The following is a 21675-nucleotide window of genomic DNA, read 5'->3' as shown; positions in this document are numbered from 1 at the left end:
ACTAATTTTTTTTCAAAAAATACAGTTCTAATTTTGTTTTTAATTTTTATTTTCAAATAATTATAGATTCACAGGAAGTTGCAAGAGTAGTACAGAATGGTCATATGTGCTTTGTACTCCCATGGTTCTGTTTTATTTAGCTATAGCACAACATCCAAGCCAAGATGATGCCATTGGTACCATTTATATATGGTAGGTCTATGCCAGTTTACCACATGTGTAGATATGTGTAACCACCACTGCAATCAAGATAGATCTCCCTGGTTTTATCCCTCTATAGTCTCACCTTCTTCCCATGCTTCCTCCCACCCCATCACTAACCCTTGGCAACCACCAATGTCTTCTCCATCTCTATACTTTTGTCATTTTGAGAATGCTATATAAATAGAATCATATAGTAAGTGACCTTCACTCAGCCTAATCCCTTAAGATCCATCCAAGTTGTGTGTACCAATAGTTTGTTCCCATTTATTGTATGGTCATATTGAGTAATCCCATGATGTGGAGGTACCAATTTATTTAATAGTTCATTTGCAGTGGGATATTTGGGTTGCTTCCAATCGTTGACTATTACAGATAAAAGTGCTATGAACATTTGTGTACAAGTTCTGGTGTAGACATCAATTTTCATTTCTCTGGGATAAATGCCCAAGAGTATGATAGGTGGGTTGTATGGTAAGTTTATGTTTCTTTCTTATGAAATTGCCAAATTGTTTTCCAGAGTGGCTGACCCATTTTTACATTCCCATAGAAAATGTATAAGAGACCCAGTTTCTCTGAATCCTCTCCAGCATTTGGTATAGTCACTACTGTTTGCTTGTTTGTTTGTTTGTTTAGCTGATTTAATGATTTTGTAATGACCTTGTGGTCTTAATGGCTAGTGATGTGGAGCATCTTTTTACATGTTTAATTGCCATCTGTAAAATCTCCTTGGTGAACAATCTTCACATCCTTTGCCCACCTTCTAATTGGATTTGTTTGGTTGTTACTGTTGAGTTTGAAAGTCCTTTATATATTCTAGATACTAGTCCTTTAGCAGTCACACAGGGGCTACTCTTTCTTTGCATGAAACCAAATGGAGACAGAAAGAATAAGGTTCTAGATTTTTATAATGTTCCATAGTCTTGCTTATTCACCTATAACTTCTGGCTTTCTTCTCAGTTGTTAAGGAAGTTTGATTTATCCTTGAGGAAGATTTTGGTTTCCTTTTTATTCTTGAGAATGGAGTTCACTAGAAACCCTCCCCCCTATCATATATCTTTCAGGAGCCCAACCTCTCTCCCACTGAAATGCCTTCTGAGAGGTGAAGGGTGTGAGAACTTTTTCCTATGAAGGCATCTTGCATGAAGATACGATGAGAATTAACAAAGTTGATGCCCCATGCCCGCTATTGGCATGTGGTCTCTGTGTCCTCTGGAAATATCTACACAGAGAGGCCATCTCCAGGAAGGAAGAAAAATCCAGGCATTTCTTGGCAATATTAGAGCATAGATGACCAGTCTTAACATCTGCAGGTTCACTCTGTGAGTCTGGCACCCCACATCCCCTGACTACAAATTGAACACTAACTCCATGCCAGCGTTGGTGCTATAGCTACCAAAACAAATAAGACCCAATTGTACCCTACTCTGGAGACTTACAGTTTTAGCGTGAGAAGATAGACATGTAGATGCCTCAGCAAGTGAGTGCAGTAACATGATACCACTTGTGGTAGAGCCTGATTACTCACCACACCTGTTTCCTCTTCTCCTCAGCTCACAGCCAGACTGGAGATGGGTGTAGTCATAGAGTTAGGTATAATCTGTCCTCGGGTTCTATTCAATGGAGTATGAAGGCTTTCATCCTCTTTTATGAAATCTTCCTACATACTATCTTCTGTTTTATTTTCCCTTCCACTGGCTAAATGGAGAGGACCATAGTGCTAGACTAGAAGAGGGCAGAGTCACAAGAGGGAAGGGGCCTGGGACCCTGCTTGACTTGGATCCACAGCCCAGGAACACCTAATTGGTCTTTTTTTTTTTTTTAAGATTTTATTTATTTATTCATGAGAGACACAGAGAGAGAGAGAGAGAGAGAGAGAGCGAGAGACAGTGACGCAGGCAGAGGGAGAAGCTGGCTCCATGCAGGGAGCCCAATGTGGAACTCAATCCTGGGGCTCCAGGATCACTCCGTGGGCTGAAGGCAGTGCTAAACCGCTGAGCCACCCAGGCTGCCCCCACCCAATTGGTCTTAATGAACATTGAGACTCTGGGGGTGTTTGTTCAGCAGTTAGTTTATCTTGACTAATACACAGAGTACAGAAATCACAAGTCACTACTCTCTTCCAAATATAGAAAGGCTTCATAGAGGAGGTGCCTGATTTCCCTTGGGGCTCATCCCACATTGCATCTCAGATACCATAAGTACTACTTACGTTTACTGATCAGGTATTGTGTTCTTGCTTTTTATGCTTGTTCATTCATTAATTAATTTTTCTCTTTTGAAATACCATTTTATCCTTACTTGGCTAATAATACTAGCTATACAAAGCATGAAAGTTGCATGCTATCAAATTCCAAATGGCTTATTGCTTTTAGCACCCTCCCCCCTCCCCTTTCAGCAAATTCTTCTAGCCTTTTGATAACTTAATTTATATCCTTTCCACATATTTATCCAAAAGGCAGCTTTTAAATTCTGGCATGGTCACCCACTCTTCCTCCTGGGCTTTGATGCTACCAGATGCTAGAGGAAAAACATTCACAATATGCCTACAATCTATTTCAATATACAATTCTATCCAACTGAATGTCAGGCATTTCTAAAGAATGCTGTTGGCTGATATAATGTCCCTTGCCCAAGTGAAGGTTTTGATTTGAAATTGCATATTGGAATGCCTCGTGTTACATTTTACCCCCAATTTATAAATCTATCACAGATTCTCTCTCCAGTCTACCTTGCCTCCTTAAAAGATTAACCGTTAAGAGTAGAGTTTAATGTGATATCTTTAGAAAGCAAATGAAGAAAAATATTTTTCTTTTGAAAGGGAATGTACCCTCAGGCAAAAGAAAAAATTCTCTGCTTCTTAATACACGTTGGGAACTGCCAGTTGTCATGCTTACAGCTTAAGATGGATTAGGATTCCATCACTGATCATCACATAAATTCTTATAACTTCACATCTTCGTCTGCAGCCAAGCAATTAGAAAAAAAAAAAAAAAAAACTGTGTTTGGATATATTAGAATGTGTGGAGCCTGTTAGAGTACCAGCAGTTTCTTGACACAACTTAGGAGAATTTTTTTACTTAAGTATTTGGCAGACCTCAAGCATATCCCCAAAAGTGTACTAAATTTCTTCTTATTTGAGGGTAGAGGTAGAAGAGGACCATTTGTGATCATGAATATTTAAACACAAAGTAAATCTCTTTCTTTGATTATATTGTCTTAATGAAGATGATTTAGGGAATCAAGATACTAGTTTTTCCTTTGAGATAGTTATTTAAGCATAGACTTTAAAAATTACTTTTAATGGAATTTCTAAAAATCACCAAACCAAGTGTGATATTACCAGTGATATGCTTTTCTGTCAGTGGTAACCAGAAAAAGAAGATACAGTTTACTTGAACTTTAGAGTGACTTTGCATTTCTCTTAGTTTGAAAAATGAAGACTTTCTAGGAAAAAAAATTACAGTTAATTTCAATAAAGTTTCTTCCGAGGTTGCACTAATTCGCGTACAATAAGTTTACAACACTTGAGAACACTTATGTTGGAGACCTATCATTATGCTTTACTTTCTTCATTTAAAAGACTAACATTTAGCACCTACTCATTCCAGCTGAATAACCAGTCTTTAAACATCAAATGAATGGCTACTTCTGAGTTTCAATAAGTGGGGGAAATGATTTACTCCCTAATTTCCATAGAGAACTTCTGAGAATTAATAAACTGTATATATAAGGTGGCTAGGACTTCTTGAACATGAAGCTTGTTTTTAATTATTCAGTCTTTCAAGTCATTAAACTAATGACTATTTATTGAGTGTATACTATTCTAGGTCCTGATTCAGAAGCAACAAGCACTACAAATGAGGCAGTGTGAGGAGCTGTGAGAACACTCAGCTTGTCTAGGTCCAGTGGTCACCAGGGTGCCAACTGAGTAGAGAACCAGATGGAGTGAGGGAGAGAGCCCATGTGAAGAACTGGGAAAAGAGTCCCAGGTCTAAGGGAAAGCATATGGAAATCCTTGAGATGGGAATGAATTCAGGGTGTTCTACAAAGAGAAGAGGGTCTGGCATGGTTGGAGCTCTGTGGGTATGGGGGAGCACGGTAGGGAAAATATAGCTGGGTTAGGGTCACCCAGGGCTTTGTATCAAGTCAGAAATTGGGGTTTTGTTCTGAGAGCAACCAGAAGCTCCTGGAGGGTTTTTGAGCAGGGTCCTGAACTGTTCTCATCTATATTTCACACCTGTCGCTCTGGATGTATTTGGAGGAATGGCCTTAGGTGAGCATAAGCTACAGAGAGATCTGGTTAGGAAGCTATGGCATGAGTCTTGCTGAGAGATGACAATGACCTGGGCTGGGATGGCAGGAGAGCAAGTGGCGAGACATATTTGGATGTTGGATGCATTTCAAAGAGGAACCAATAGAACTTGATAATGGGTCAGATGTGGGAAGTGAGTGGGGTTGATTCCTAGGGGATTTTGTCAGAGCTGCTGGTTGAATGAGGGTTACACATCTTGGGAGAGGAGTGTTTTGGAGAATGGTAATCACGGATTCAGGTCTTGGCAGATTCTAAATGCCTTTTACACCCCTAAGGGGAGAAATCCACCAGGTGGTTGTATGTATGAACTCCAGGGCAGAAGGCCAGACTGAAGATAGGAATTGTGGGCAATCCATGTTTACAAGAGATCTAAGTCGTAGACCCCAGTGAAATCATCTAGGGAGAAAATAATGATAGAGAAGATAAGAGGCCCAAGGATGGACTTAAAAGTCAGGGCAAGGCAAAAGCCAGCAGTTGAGGAAACTGCGAAGAGATGCCCAGTGATGTAAGAAGAAAAGCAAGAGGGCTGGAGGTCTCCCAAATCAATGGAAACCTAGCCTTTTAGTATTACAAAAAAAATATGATGTTGCTGATTAATAAACATCCAGTTATAGGTTCTGGTGAGCCCAGTGAATATGGGGTCTTGGCCTATCTGGGCTTCAACCTTGACAATGACCCTGAATTCGCCTAGCTTTGGATCTTGGCCTCACCTAAGTGGTCCCCCTGTTAGGTCAGTCCTTCCTGCTGAGTCCAGCCGGGAGTCATCACTCACCCTCCTACCCAGACAGGTCCAAAGCCTCTGGTGCAGGCTCTGTACCTCCTCACTCTCCATTGCCCCCACTCTGTGGCTGGGGGTGGGGGCATTCTAGATGGGGTTCACTTCTGTTCCAGAGCCAAGATCGGAAGGCTGAGAAGCAGTTAGTCATGAGAAGGGGTAGCCAGGCCTGAATCCCCGAGGTGAGACAGAGCTGGTCCAGGATGAGGAACAGAAAGGAAGCCAGTAGAGAGAGTTAGGGGTGAAGAGGAGAGTGGGCCTAGGTCCCTAAGGTGGAGGAAGGTCTTCACAAGATTTAGGTGATGAGTGACTTGACGTCAGTATGCAACTTGCTTGGAGCAGAGTGAGGAGCTCTTCACTCCTGCCTTCTGTGGCCCTCAGAGATCCAGCAGCAGCAAGAAGGCACCCAGCACGGCTGGCCCCGCTGCTTCCCAGTCTCCCTCTTGGGCCCAACACCAGCTGGTCTCAGGAGAGAGTAGGGCCTCAGCCCTTCACAGCTCCACATGACCTTCAGTCCCCCCCACACCCTTCCCCCCCCCCCCCCAATGGAATGGTGGCGTAAAACAGGACTAGTGTCTCATCTCAGTGGTCGGAGACAACATCTTCCAGGCTAAAATCAAAGTGTCGGCAGTGCTGTGTTCCTTTCTGGAGGCTCCAGGGGAGAATCCATTTCTTGGACTTCTAGCTTCACATGTCCCTCTCTGACCGGTACTGGGAGAGGACCCCTGAGGTTAGGGACGCTGGTTAGACTGGTCACTCTGGGCAATCCAGGCTAATAGCCTCCTCCCCCGGGTCCTGGCAGGGATTAGGTCCTGGACATCTTTGCCATTATTCTGCCTTCCACAGGATTCTTAGATCTTAAAAGAGCAGTCAAATACAATGCATGAACTTTGGGATGTAGATTCAAAAATCAACTTTAAAAGACATCTTTGAGGCTATCAGGAAAAGTTTAGCATGACCTGGAAATTTAGATGACAGAAAAGATTTGTTCTTACTTTTGTTAGGTGTGATCACGGCAAGCGTCTTTCTCTGATACCTGATTTAGAATCCTCCAGGAAAACATGATGATATATGAAATAATATTGGCAAAATATTGATAATTCTTAATAGTATTTCATAATTCTTATGAAATAATATTGGCAAAATATTGATAAATGTGTGAGAGTTCAGTATACTATTCCTTGTACTTTTATGAATGTTTGGAACTCTCATTTTAAAAAGTAAATATACATACGTGTGTGTGTGTGTGTGTGTCTATAAAATCAGATGTCAGTAAGAAGCTAAGGAGTCATTTGGGATATAGGTAAATATCTATCCTGGCCCCCTCTCTGCTGTAATCTGACCACTAGAATGGCCACCAAATGCCTCAAGAAAAAAAATCAGGCTCCTTCTCCTTCTCCTTCTCCTCTCCTCCCGCCGGAGCCTTTCTTCCGGAACTGAGAAGGAGGGAGAGGCGAGGGCTTTCCCTCTCCTTCTCTTCTTTCTCCTCTCTCTCCCCCTCTCCTCCTCACTCCTCTCCTCCTCCTCCTCCTTTTCTTCTTCTTCTTCTTCTTCTTCTTCTTCTTCTTCTTCTTCTTCTTCTTCTTCTTCTTCTAGATTTTATTTTATTCACACAGAGAGAAAGGCAGAGATATAGGCCAGGGAGAAGTAGGCTCCCTGTAGGGAGACTGATGTGGGATTCAATCCTAGGACCCCAGGATCACGCCCTGAGCTGAAGGCAGAAGCTCAACAACTGAGCTGCCCTGGTGCCCTAAGAAATCAGGTTTCTGAATGCCTCACCCGTTGAGGGAATCAGCAAAGTCTGCAACCCACCTGCCTTTACCACCTTGGACCTACTTCAGTACAACCAAAAGTTCTGAACAGAACTTCATAGGGTTTACTGATTGACCATCACTCCCTGTTGTTCTCACCTTCCTTCCCCCTACAGCCATGCCATCCAAGAGCACATTAAATGTAATAAAAATTATGAAATAACTATACGTCTCTTTTCAATCACATACTCAAACCTAACTGGAATTTCTGGGTAGACAGAACAGTGTGTGCCCATGTTCAAGGGCAATACTTCTCCTTCTCTTTGGAGTAGAATATCAAAGAACCATGAAGTCCCTAAGAGACCTTTGGGGCAGAGCAGAACTCAGGCACTATTGCCCTCCAGAACCAGGCTCTCCTTGGGTGGAAGAGACTCCCCTCTGGTCCTCTGTTTCAGGATGTACCACCTTGAAGATCCCAGGCAAAGCCCCCATTGTGTCCTTCCAGGAAAGATTTCCCAGGCACTTTCTTTGTAGACCTCACACTGGCCCAGAGAGGGGGAAACACTAGTTATAGACCCAAAGATGACAGAAGCCAAAACCCAAGTGATTGACATTTCAAAAAGTCAGTAGCTATCATCTATAGTCATTGGAGGTAGATTGTGAGACAGAATTTTATCTCACATGGAGGATAGAGATGACCCGGCTCTGCTTTCCTGGGACTGTTTGTCCTACAACATATTGTCCGAAGAGCTTGTGTGGAGATGGGAGGGGTGTGTAAAAGGAGGAGAGAGAGCCTCACAGGACAGAAGTTTTGGAGGATGCCCCGAAGTGATGAAAAACAAGTGAGAACAAGATGCTGACTGAGAATAGAGAGAAACAGAAAGCAGAAACATATCTGTGAGCACTTGTCTGTTTGGGGGAGCTTCCGATGGAAGTCAGTGGATAATCAACCAAGGAATATTCCTTGAAGATGTTCTATAAACACAGGTGTTGATTTCCAACAGGACAATGGCTCTGCCAGCCAAGGGCTGGCCAACTATTTGAGAAACAGTACGCAAACACGTTGAAGATAACCCATAGTTCAGGGAGGCAGATGGCAAGGACCATCAGAAGTTCATAGGTGGGAGACAAGCTGGGCATTGGAGATGTCCACCCTGGGAAGATGAAAGACTGTAGGAGCAAAGGTGTGGAGGTAAGAAAACTCAGATGTCTCCAGTAGACAAGAAGTAGATCCATCAGGCCAGGGCAGGAGCTCCATGTGGGCGAGGCTTCCAGGCCAAGTGGCTGGGTAGCTCTTGATAACACTGACACCTGCCAGGTATTCCTGGGGCTGATGACTGGTCTGTTGGTCTGGGCATTACACTCTGGGAGACACTCTGTAATGAGATTGCAGTAAATGAGGCAGTAGAGTAGAATGGGACCAGCTGATGGATGGCCTTGAATGCCAGGCCAAGGATACAGAATGTTATTTGGTGGCTGGAAGTTATTAATGGCTTTTGCTTAAGTGGTAGGCATAATGATAGAGTTCTCTTGGGAAGCGAGATCGGTAAGCAATGAGCTGGAAAAAATAATAGAAATATATATAAGAAACTGGACATAAATGAACATGAAGCTAGAGAGTATAAGAATTTCATGACTGGATATTGCTCTCAAAAGAGAGAGATGTGTAATAAAAGCTCTCATTTATGGTCCAGGCATTAACCCTTCAAACAATCCAGTGCAGTCAGTGTTGTAGTCCATTTATAGATTATGAAAAAGAAGCTCAGAGAGGTAAAGTAACTTTCATTAACACACAGCTGGTCCTCAGTAGGGCTGCGTTTTAGTCTAGGCCTGATAGACTCCAAATGGCATGCTCTCCACCCTTCTTTGTCCAGATGACGAGTATATTAGTTTCTCTTACTGCTATGACAAATTACTGAACCTAATGGCTTAACAACGCAAATGAATTATCTTAGAGTTCTATAGATAAGAAGTCAGACGAGGGTCTTTCTGGCCTAAAATCAAGGTATCAGCAGGGTTTTGTTTTGTGTTTTGTTTTGTTTTTACTTGAAGGTCAAATTGGTCCTTTTGCCTTTTCCAGCTTCTAGAAGCCACCTACATTCCTTGGCTTAGGTCCCCCTTCCTCTGTCTTCAAATATCGCTCTGACCATTTTTTCCTGGCCATATCTTCCTTTCCCACCAAAGCCAGGAAAGATTCTCTGATTTTAAGGACTCATGTGATCAGATTGGACCCACCTCAATGTTTATCTCCCCATCTCAATGTTTATACCTCAATCTCATCTGCAAAATCACTTTTGCCATGTGAGGTAACATACGCACCTTCTGGAGGTTAGGACATGGACACGTCTCTGGGCATCGTCCCGCTGAGGACAAAGCAACCCTGCTGCCATTCATGGACACCTGCCTTGGTACTCAACAGCACGTTGTCGTAGCCCTCCATTACAGAGGGGATTTTTTGTTGAATCAAAACTAATTAAATACAGGACAATGCAAGAATTCTAAAAAGAACAGTGTTGGTAAAACAGAAACAGTGTGATTGGAGTAAGACATGGCAGCATGACTACCACTGCTGATGTTTGTTCTGAACACACCACAAACACTCCTCAGCACTGTTAATCCTGCTTTAAATTACACTCTGTATCATTGTCAAGGCTGGCAGCTCCATGGATTACCCAACGTAAGAGCCTAACCACCGAATATAGATGATGCCTAAGTCTGTAGGCTAAGTGCCCAATTTTGTACTAAGTCCCCTAATTCTAGAGTTAAAATTCTTGTTCTCTGCTTTAATAGATTGTCTAAAACCTGCATGTCTTCAGACCACAGCCTGCCTTTTTTTTTTTTTTTAATTTAATGATGTGTAGCCATCACCTCCGCAGGCTGACATCCCTTTGTTCCAACAGTAAGCCATTCACAAAGTACCAATTTTATGGAAATTATACGAACCAATAGGATTATGTGCGCATAAGTAGAAAGTGCAGACTATATGAAATTGTTAGAATCAGGGCAGCAGATGGTTTAATGAGAGCTTAGTATAATCCTTTTTCATTTTACTTTTCAAGTCCTATCATTGATTCATCTGAAATGTTAAAGACTGAAGATCCGATCTCCATGTGAGACAATTTAGAAATACAATGTTCTCTTTTTGGTTTCTTTTATTTTAGAGAAAGAGAGACTTGGCATTTTGTTATAGACCTTTCAAAGCAAGAAAATGATAACTTAGGAATGTTAAATAAAATTCACATTCTTTGAGCACTAAGCCTTAAGCTTACTGAAGAACCTGCTGGTTTTCAGTCATTGGAATGATTTAATAGAGAGCCAGTCCCAAAGATTGTTGGGATGAGAAGTTAGAGGAGTCCTCACTGCAAATAAAGACGTTTGCCGTTTGAAGCCTATCATTTTCTCATTTAAGAAGACTGATTTAGGGAGCTGTACATATGACCAGTGTGTGCATTCTGAAGTGAATCTAGCACTAGTTAGAGCTGCTCCCAGGAAGAATTCCACATGAGCAAGCACTTCAGGGGAAAAGGCAAAACAAACCTTGGATACTGACTTAAAAATGAAGGCCACATTCAGGCGTGTGTGGTTGCCATTGACTTTAATGGGAACAGCCTGTTTGTGGGATTCAGGACATAAAATCGGTGGGAAAAGTGTGAAAAGGGGAAAAAAGGAAATAAAAACATCCATTGGACATTGTGTTTAAACACTACAAGAAGAACGGTGTGTCATAAAGGGATGAGTTAAAATTCACATTTTTGCTAGTAAAGACCATCGTCGTCTCACAAGAAAATGCTTTAATGCTGTTACATTTAGCCTCTGAGGAAGGAAGCAGGAAGACTCGGCATTGTTTCCAACACAATTAGCTAATTGCTGATTAATGAGAGGAAAGTTAGAAATTGTAGAAATGGCTGGGAAGACTCACCTCCATTCTGCAGATACACACACACACACACACACACACACACAGGCGCGTGTGCATGCGTGCGAACCAAGACCAACAAACAGGCATGGAAAGTATCTTCCTGGCATCTTGTTTCTGGTATTGCTATAACTACGCACAAAACAAGTGATCCATGAAATGGTAGCGACATCTGTTCAAGAACCTGTGGGGCTTTCCTCACAAAACAGTTGTAAAATCTGTTGGGGACCAAAATATTTCTACGTATCTATGTAGATGCTTTCTTTTAAGGGAAACACACACACAAATGGATACAAGTGTTAAGATGAAAAGACAGGAATAAGAACAGGAAATGTCATCCACTTCTTTAAAATGCTTCTTAAAAGTTTTTCTCCTTTCAAACCAAGCTACATGAATTGCCTTGAATACCCTCTTTTTTTCTTTCTTCTTTCTTTCTTTCTTTCTTTCTTTCTTTCTTTCTTTCTTTCTTTCTTTCTTTCTTCTTTCTTCTTCTTTCTTTCTCTTTCTTTCTTTCTTTCTTTTTTTATCTCAGAACACATAAATGGTCATAAAGCTACAGTTTGAGATTCCACTTGGCAGACTGTGGTAACATACACTTGGATGCTGAGTGAGTTTGTTTTGATTTGGTAGGAAACATTTTCTGACCTTGGAAATGAAATCATTGAGTTGTCTATTTGTTTATGGCCAGAGCCTTACGGAGGGTTCTGGGTACTTCTGTTAGTGCATCTTTGAAATTCTCAAATCCACAGTGTGTGGGAAGTTATACAACTTGGGTTTAAGCATCGTTCAGGATGTTCCTCATTAAGGCACCCAGATTTACCTCCTTCCCACGACTCCTCAACATTAGTTGACATTTATCACACAGCAAACTGTCCAGGCTGAGGGGTGAACAGAGACACTAAGAGCTGAGCGTCTTGTTATCTATTTATCCTCTCAGTAGCAGACAGTGAGAACTTGCTCCTTAATCAGGCTTCAGATGTCTCTCCAAATGAGAGTTATTTGATTTTTCCCTCACTACAATGTCCTTTACTGTTATCTAGCATTTTTATAATAGGCTCTCTCTCTCTCTCTCTCTTTTTAAACAACTGGCCTCTAGCAAGTAACAATTTATTCAGTTGGGGTAGCTTAAACACGGAGATTTCGTTGATTCTACCACCTTCTGGACAGGTTTGGATGTGTATAATAAAATGTTTTTTTGTGGACTGTTAAATTGTAGCATCTGTTTGCAAAGCCATTCCATTATACATTGTTCTTTGAAATGATTGATAATTGAGTCTTGCTAAATGAATGGAGCTATTTCAGGCATTGCTGCATTATCCTATTCTTGTAGCCATTTCTTCTGTAGAAAGTGAAGCACACTCATCTCACAGATGGAATTTTTTCATCTGCAAAGTATCCTATCTGGTAGTGGCCGATGAGTTGGGGGTAGGGAGGGATCTCCCCATTTGAGCTCTCTACCTGTGGGAGAAGAAGAAGCAGGGCCAGTGTTCTATTAGTACCTGTAGGAGGAGGCACCTGGTCGGCACCCCCTGCCCATCTCGGCTTCCCTAAACATATTTGACTTATCTCTCTCTATAAATCACCGCCCAGCTCTCTGTCCTGTCCCTGTCTATTCGCCTTTGCAATCCCAGCACCTCCTTTCGCTGTAGTATCCTACATACCATGGTCTCAGGCCAACCCTGCAGCTTTTCTTTCCCTCCAGCCAGCAATCCCATGCAGGTAAGGAATGAACGCTTCTCAGAATGATACAGGAGAGGAAAAAAAAGAGAGCAAGACTTAGCACCCTCAGAATGTTAAGAAACGGATAGTTGAATTACCTTGTTGGGAGTCACTGGATAATTCTAAGTGACAAAATAATTGCTATAGCAATTTAATTTTAGCCCAAACTACAAGTGTTAGAGAAGTGCTGAACGAAGCCTCAGAAGTCAAGCCAGGGACCACAAGAAGGCTGTGGAAGCTGACTGTGATCCCCACGAGATAATAAACCCCTTTTCTAGAAAATAGGGATAATTATATGAGCTTACCTCCAGTAACTATTGGGGGGGAATAATAATAGAATGAATACAGAGGAGGGAATAAGAGTGATCTGGAAATAATGATATTGAAAGAAGTCATGCTGAATTTGGCTAGGTTTGAAGGAAATAAAGTGATCTGGTCAAGAATGTGTGCTGGGTTCAAATCTCTACTCTGACCTTTGCTAGCTGTGTAACCTCGAGTAGGTTCCTGAATTCCTCATGGTTAGGACCCACCTGCAGGGCTGTGGTAACACCTGAGGTCACCCTGGTAAAGGGCTTGGTCTCATGACTATGGCAGAGTGGTGTTCATCAAGTGGTAGCTATTACTGTTTACAGAGAAGATAAATCATCTTCATTGTCTTTTATAAATTACTAAGAAGTCCTCTCATATTTATAAGCAATTGTATTCAGGGTTATCAATAAGATGTGGGTTGAATTATCTCATCAGATAAATAAGGGAATATTATTTGGAAGCCTTTAAGCATACCTTTGGAGGGAAGCAGCTGCGCAAGAATTCTGAAAATCTATTCATGGCATTGAGTGAAAGAGCATGCCGCCATTCCAACCTGCAGTACATTCTTTGAGTGATGACAGGCATTTTGAAAGTGCACGGGGACCTGCTTGACATGTTGATAAAATCATCCAGGAGATTTTGCAAGAGCTAAAACACTGAACCTGCTCTCTGAGACCTGGCCTGCATCTCATGTATGCTTCTCTTTTTGGATGGAACAGAGCAGGTGTCACCGGGTCCTGGACTTGGTGTAGCACGACATTTGGTTCCAGGTCTTCAGGCAACAAGTATTCCAAAAACAACCAGTGAAAATGGGCTGCAACTAGCCTATAAATGGCTTTTTAAAAACTGTTTTTAAAAGTTGTTTTGGTTGCCCTTTTGGCCTTGTTGGAAATAAAACAGGACCAAGAAGCCCTGGAGTTCTTGTCTGTCTCATTCAGCTATACCACACTGCAGATTTAAATTTGGGGGTACTGAGCAGCCCTCCACAATAGTTCATTTGGGAAGAAAATGATCAAAATTAGCATTCCTGACAGTAATTCACATACAAATGGATCAGAAAAAAGAACAGTTGTTCGTTTGTTGAATACACAAAGACCTATAAGTTCATTAGCACCATCCCCACCCCCAATGAAGTTGGGCTATCTGGAAAGGTCAGCCATGGACTGGTCTTTGGAGCCTAACGGTGAGAGGGCCTGGTGCTTCCCCCCATACATGCATACGTGAGGCGGGACTCCAGGCTCAGGTTCATGTAAGAAGCCTGTGAGAACGTGCACACATACAAGACTGTTCACAGAGAGTCACCCAGGACGTCCATCTCCAGCACCCCAGCATTCCAGGACCTGAAAGGACCTCAGAGGTCACCCAATTGAATGAATCTCAATGTGAGCCAAATCCCTCTGCAGATTTCTCTTGGGTGGGTGTGGGGGCAGGAGGATTGTCCAAATCTGGATCTTTTGAGAGTGAATTTAATTTTTGAAAGCAGCCAAACCTTACTCAAAGCCAAATCTAGCGAATAAAGTTAAGTGGTCAGGATGGACAAATGAAAAATAAGGTGGGGTCATAAAATGACAAAACGGTTTGCTCAAATGCCCCACGAAGTGGCTCTGAGAGGTTAATTCCAAAAGCACCTAAGAGAAACATCAGCTCCTCACATTGCTGCTGTGGTCACAACCTCTCTGAGGGCAGAGAGAAAGCTCATATCAGATCGTTAAAAATGTGCGTACTTTTTGGTCCAGAAATTCAATTTCTAGGAATTTACCACAAGGAAATTATTGAGATGCTATGCAAAAATGTTAACCATTAGAAAGCTTGATGCAGTGTTAATAAGAGCTTCAATATTGGGAGTGTCCGAAATGTCCAAGTAGGGACCGGCTAAATATAAGAGGGCACATAAGGTCAATATACTGTGCAGTCAGGCAAAATGATGCCACCGACATGTCTCTATTGACGTGCAACGCTGCTCGTGTTCAACGAAAAGAACAGGTTATAAAACAGTGTTAAGAGATGATCCAGGTTAACGTATGTGCATATGGGGCGGGGATAGAAAGCATCTGGAGAGACGTTATACCAGGCGGTAAATGGCTGGCTAGGACTGTGAATATTTCTGCATTTCTTTTGGGCTTGGACCTATTATGATCTTCCTGTAATGAAGACTATTTTTATAATAAAAAGGATAAAAGGCAACATCACAGGGAGGAGGGAGAGGTTCCACTATGCTTAAGGAGGAATTATGATGTACCTACATTCGTTTGTTAGAGTTCTCATAACAAAACACCACAAACAGAGCAGTTTAATCAACAGCGATGCATTTTCCCACAGTTCTAGAGGCTGGGAGTCCAAACCCAGGGGTGTTGGTCCTGTCGGTTCCCTCCTGTGAGAAAGAATCTGTTCCAGGCCTCTCCCGAGCGTCTGGTGGCTTGTTGATCGCTGACATCCCTCAGCCTCTGTTGTATCACTTCAAGCTCTGTCTTTCTCTCCACATGGTGTTCGTGTGTGTGTGTGTGTGTGTGTCCACGTCCAGAGTTCCCCCTTTATTAGGACATTGATCATATTGGATTTGGGGCCATCCTATTCCATCTCGTAGGACCTCATCTTACATCTGCAATGACCCTATTTTCAAATAAGGCCACAATTTGGAAGTATCGGGGGTCAGAATTTCAACATATAGATTTTTTTTTTTTTTGGTGGGGGGGAGGTGGGGACACAATACACCCAGTGATACTACCCCAGTGAGGCAGCCACACTGCTTCTACCCAGCTGGAAGTCTCGCTTACCTGCCTCAGCTGATGTCAGCAGCTGGACCACGGCCAGGACTAGTGGGGGTGGGGCACTGACATCCCTGCTCGATCTTTCTGTACAACTAAAACTACTCCAAAAAAAAAATTTTTTTTTAAGTTTATTAACTTCAGAACTAAAACCAAAAAAAAAAAAAAAGATATGACGAATGATGACATTGACAAGGGGTCACACATTTAGTCAGCTACCCAAAAGGGGCCTTTGGCGGGCAAAAGTTTGGGAAACTGCAAGAGTCAGCCCCTTGCCAAGGCAGTTGAGAAGATACAGACGACCATAGTGTGACCCAGGGGGGATCTCCAGGCCGGGGCAGCTCACACCTATCTCGGACTCAACAAAGCCCTTCTAAATGGAGGCTTTAAAGGGGGAGGGGGGGGCAGAAGAACCAAATTCTTATTCGAAGAAATAACAATTTGGACCGCGCACAAGAGTGTCAACAAGTTATGTAGATCTTATCAGCATCGCATTTTTGGTGCCTCCCAGCCATCCAGCGAGGCTCCAGCGGCCTGTCAACACCCGTCAGCGGCCCACGCATGACGGGCAGATCAACACCTCGGGAGGCTCTGCTGTGGCCAGGCCTGCCTCCCCGGGGCCCCAGGAGGGCCGGGTTCTCTCTCCCCGCAGAGTGGCATCCTCCCAGCCCCTGGCAGGCACCGGGGTCTGGGGGCCAGTCCTCGGCTCCCCTCCTGTGACTGGTTGGGGCTCAATGCAACATGGAGCAGTAGCTTTATGCTAACTTAGGAAAGAGCACCTCAGCTGGGAAAATCCGAGGTTCCTCCCATCTGGAGGAAGAGAATGCGTGGTTCAGTCACATGAGGGGAAGTCATGCAAAGTCCTTGTCAAACTGTAATAGCTCAAAGTAGGTGTTTTCACATTTGCAGATAAAGACTTTGTGACTTTACAGAATCGTGGATGAGGGACGGGGCCTGCGACTGGAGATTCCTCGCTCCCCCTCCTCCCTCCGCAGAAGTACAGCCCTCGTGGTACATACATTGCTCCACGATAATATATGGCCTTTCGAGTGCAATTTTGTTAAATGATGCACACAAGCGTTTATTTAGACCAATGAAAATGATAGTCTTTACTATACATCTCAGCTCTCTTTTACAATTACCTGTTTATTAACATTAAAGTCAGTGAATGGATCTCCTTGTTTGTGTGTTTGTTTTCATTTTCAGGCAGCTTTAAGTGCCTTGAAACAATTTTCCGAACAAGGACTGGATCCAATGGAAGGGGCAATGAATATTGAAAAAAGTTCTCTTGAAAAGTGAGTAGACCTTCTGCCCTATTCTTACATTTCGAATTTTGTAACTGTACAAAAGAAAATATGAGATAGACGACAATAAGGTAAAAAGCCCTCAAGACAATAATATCTTACAGAGTCATTCATTGTACAATTCAATGTAAATAAAGGAGAAACAGTAGCATATATGGTCATTTGCATTTCCCATAATACGTCTATGAAAGTTTTAATCTACTAAAGGATCATGATTTCTGCATCTCAATGCCCTTGCTGGAAATATTTAGGTGAGTTTTGTTGACCTTAGAGACTCACTTAAAGTGAGTCTTAAAGTGAGTTTTTAAGACTCACTCTTAAAAACACTGATTTTTGCTTCATGCCGTTGAGCTTTCTTCTGGCTGGGCCATTTTCTGAGTTAAACATTTTCACTCACACTCCTGCTAAGCTGTGGGCATGAGAGAGAGAAAAGAAAAGGAGCTGAGAAGAGGTGTCCCCCGCCCCCCCCCCCCACGCCCCGACCACATGCTGTTTTTCACAGTGTTGTAGAGGCAGAAGCACACACATTGCCACCCGAGCCTGGCTCCCAAGGGCTGCAGAGGCGAGAAGGCAGCTCTAGAGAGTATTTTTGAATCCAGCCCGTAGCTTTTTGTATGATATTGAACATCTTACCTGGGAGGCTGAAGTTTGGGTCTCTCTCAGAGGCCCAATTTATGCCAAAGAAATGGAAAGCAATTGCATTTACGTAATGGAATCCAAACTCTTTCCAAGCCGTTAATAATCGCAGATATCAGAACACACATAGCAGATAACACTTTTTTTAGAATGAAAAAAAAAATAGATAACCCAGGAAGTAAAACCCAGATATATTAATCCTGTACGTTAAATAAGCGTACCCCCAAAACACCACTCGGTCATTAATATGTAAACGGGGAGAGCGTGAGAAGGAAACATTTGGTAAACAGACCTGGCATTTTAAGTTGTCTATAGATTGGCAACCATTTATAAGCTAATTTAATCAAAAACATTTCCACATGATCTCATCAGTAGACTATCTGAACATAAATATTGTTGTTTCACTTTAAAATGTCACTTTTGTGGTGACCTTTGAATCCTGTGTGCCATCTGCTAATAAACATGTCTGAAGACGTGCAACCCTGGACCTTCAGCTCTTGTTAATGTATTAATCTTCCAGACAAGCCCAGCATCTGGGAGAGAAAGCGGACAATAACCAGACACACCCGGGCTCCATCGCTCAGGACTGCAAGAAATCAAAGTCGATCATCTAGCAGCTCCCAGAACCGCGGCTGCCACCGCATCCTTATAAACCTGTCAGCACGCGTGAGGGTGTCTGTGTTCAAGGAAATGAATGACTAATACCATTATTTGAGTCTTATGTGAAGACAACACTATTCTAACACAAGAGATAATATACATAGTACTGTTTATTCAACTGGGGAAAAATAAAACTTTGAGCATTTCCCTTGGAACTTGAGATCAGATCATAACTCATTTGCCCAGAGGCAGCAGAAATCTGATCCTGCTACTGGAGCTGGAAATAACAATTAATGAGAAGTGTTAGAAACAGAGGTAAAAATTTTAAATGATTAATAGAGAAAATTGGGTTCGGTTCTGTTGTTATGATTGTTTTGTCGTGGCGCTTGTGTTCAGTTATATTTTCTCTCTCTCTCCTCTCTCTCTATCTCTCTCGTTTTAAATAATGCTTGATGATTCAAAGATTAACCAATGCCGTGCTGTGGAATGTGATGGTTGTTGTCTTCATATAGAGTCACACAGTTGCTCTTTTTATGCAGATATTTGTAATCTTCATCCTGTATCAATACGAATAACTTGAAGGCGCACGCCTCAAAGATGTATGCAAACAAACAAGGTTTAAATCAGGTCAGATATTTTATTTAAAATATGAAATAACGTTAGGAACAACTAGTTTCAATATACTCCAGGCATCAAACAAACAAACAAGCAAACAAAAACGGTTGTGGGTTTTGAGCTCCATCATACTCTTAGCACTAAGGAGGCGTCTGGCCTCCGCAAACCATTTCTCCGGATTCCACGTTCCCAGGTGGACATCGCCCCCACCCTCATCCGTGTGTCGTAGCCACTCACTGTTGGCGTCAAGAGTGTTTTCAAGAACTGCCTCTGGACTCGGGACAGTGAGTAGGATCAAAATAAATAATGTCCATGGCGGGGAAGGGAAAGGCTGTTGGAGGAGCCGTAGAGGCCTTGCCAGCCTGTAGCCAGCCACGCTCTGGACCAGCATGTTGGAACCCAGCGTGTAGCGAATGCAGTAAAAATTTGGTCGGTTTCTGTGTGAAGCGTTGTCGTTGTTGTTCTTTCGCTCCCTGGCTCTCGTCCCTCAGCCGTCGCCTCGGTGTCCCCCTCCCGGGGTCGCCACCGGCCGGGCCGACCTGCGAAACTGCGGCCTGGCCTGCTCGGGCCTGGTCATCCCATTGTCCCGCCGTTCTCCCCATTGATTCGCAAACGTTGTGCAATGAGAAAACACTATAGGGCCTCACTGCTCGACCCAACATGACAAGAGAAATAGAATTATGTAAGATTTCATAAGCAAAACCACCACAAATCATGATGGGGCTGACTCACACGCGACTGGAGAATAAACAAACAGCAACATAAGGAAATAACTCGAGGGTTGTTTTTAATGATTCCCATGTGGGGAAGTCCGCCGGTACTGGGAGGGCTGGGTGCCCTTGGAGGAAACGGGTTTTGTTACATAAAGCTGGGTCCTTGTGGAAATAACAGCACGTTTGTAAAGTTGGGGGGTGGGGGGTGACGGGGTAAGTAAGGCAAGCTGAGCAACCCATCCTGCGGCCCCTGCACTGGGGGCAGAGGGCCTTGGATCCTTCCCTCGGGAGGGCAGGATGTGTCTCCTGCTCTGCCTTTACCACCTGAGGTGTCTTCCCCGGGGCTGGGTGGGGAGCAGGCCTGGACACAGCACTACTTGGGGCAGGGTCTCTAAAGTGGATCTTCAGGGGGGGCCTGGGTGGCTCAGTCGGTTAAGCCTCTGCCTCCAGCTGGGGTCATGAGCCCCGAGTCCTGGGATCGAGCCCCACATCAGGCTCCCTGCTGGAGGGGGAAGGTCTGCTCCTCCCTCACATTCTCCCTCTGTGGTCTCTTTCTCTCTTTCCCAAATAGATGAATAAAGTCTTTAAAAATTTTTAAATAAAAAATAAAGTGGATCTTCAGTTTACCAAGCACAATAAACACAGACTGCCTCCCTCAGCCCACGGCCAGAGCACCAAGGCCAATAGGGCTGTAGGAGAGTGGAGAGCCCAGGGAACAAACAAGCTAATCAGTTCTCACCACCCGAAAGTCTGAAACGTTCAACTCCGGAGCCATCTGATGTGAGCCACCCTCAGAGAGCCGAGGTATCTCCAACACACCAGGGTGGTGGTCGGTGCAAGGGGAATGGTGGGGGGTATAAGTTTGCATAGGAGCTCAAGTTTAGTGGGGGATAATTATCTAAAAATTCCATCCCATCTAGCTGCTTGAAGAGCCCGGGAAAGCCTTTAGCTATTGTCCTGGGAACCCAGCACTGTCTGGGAACCTTCTGGGTTTTCCTTGGATTAAATTAGCAATGCAAATGTTGGGTGGCCTGCAGACCCTTGCAGGAACCGCCTAGGATGCTCCAAGCTCGTTCCAAAGCACAACGTTATATATCATTAGAGGGGAAACCATTAAGTAGATTTATTGAAAGAATGTTTCTTCGCCACAAGGAGATCTTTTTGATGAAAAATGGAACTCATTATTCTTTAAAGGACACAGATTGACTTATCTCCTTTATCAATTACAGTGTCTGCTTTCAGCTTTTCTCAATCAGCAATGGGCTTTGTAGTCACTTCCCAGTGCTGAGGCCAATGTGCTTTATGAAAAAGGTTTGTTTTTACATTTTAATTGGAAATATAATATTGCACTTTGGAACTCTGACCATCCCTTTCCAGTACAACTTGCCAAAGATCGATGGGGAGACACCACCAATCGGGCTGTGTGACAGGATATTCCTTCCTTTCCGGTGGTGATGGATCCGAGTTGTCCTAGCATTCTTTTCCCCAGCAAACATTCTCAACAGTGAGTTTTATTGTTGTCTTCGGTAGCTTCGACCAAATTCCTGCACCATTAAATAAAAAAAAGATAAATGAAAAACATAATGTATTATACAGACATTTTCAGGACTCTTGGTGACCTTGGAAATGTGGTGCAGACCAGTTGGTTGGTGCTTCATCCTGCTGCAGGTGAGTGATCACTGCCCAGTTTGTTCTGTACCTTTTAGTGTACCAAGGCTGCTTGTTGTCCTTTTGGCCAAGGACGATAGAAAACCTAACAGTTTTACACACAGAGCTAAGAAGTCATTAATGGCAAAACCGTGCATAAAGTTGTCTTTGAGTTTCTCCTAACTTACCCCACTATGTTATGGGTTCCTGATAAACGTATCAATGATACATTGAAAACATGCAAAAATGGGTAAATGAATGATCTCCTGAAGGGATAGATAAACTTGTTAAAGAAATAAATTTTGAATCTCACTGCTTAATATAACAGAGATAGTCAGTCATGATAATATATGGCATTCCCATTGATAACATTATTGTACCTTCAACCCCAGGGGGACTGTGGCATTTC

General features: G+C 43.1%; 1 protein-coding gene across 11 annotated transcripts in view; it reads left to right on the top strand.

Annotated features, from left to right (window-relative positions):
- Positions 1–19352, top strand: part of STAU2 (staufen double-stranded RNA binding protein 2) — a 296823-nt gene extending 277471 nt beyond the window's left edge. For all 11 annotated transcript variants that reach the window (XM_038579544.1, XM_038579537.1, XM_038579542.1 and 8 more), the window contains 2 exons: positions 16958–17046; positions 18212–19352. In XM_038579544.1, the coding sequence (XP_038435472.1) occupies positions 16958–17046; positions 18212–18305 (183 nt within the window). In that variant the 3' untranslated portion in view covers positions 18306–19352. The remainder of the gene's footprint in view (positions 1–16957; positions 17047–18211) is intronic.
- The last annotated feature ends 2323 nt before the right edge of the window (positions 19353–21675 follow it).

The sequence above is a fragment of the Canis lupus genome, chromosome 29 (assembly GCF_011100685.1).
Source record: "Canis lupus familiaris isolate Mischka breed German Shepherd chromosome 29, alternate assembly UU_Cfam_GSD_1.0, whole genome shotgun sequence".
NCBI classification, from domain to species: domain Eukaryota; kingdom Metazoa; phylum Chordata; class Mammalia; order Carnivora; family Canidae; genus Canis; species Canis lupus.
The sequence above is the reverse complement of the archived record's forward strand: the minus strand, read 5'-3'. Positions and strand labels throughout refer to the sequence as shown.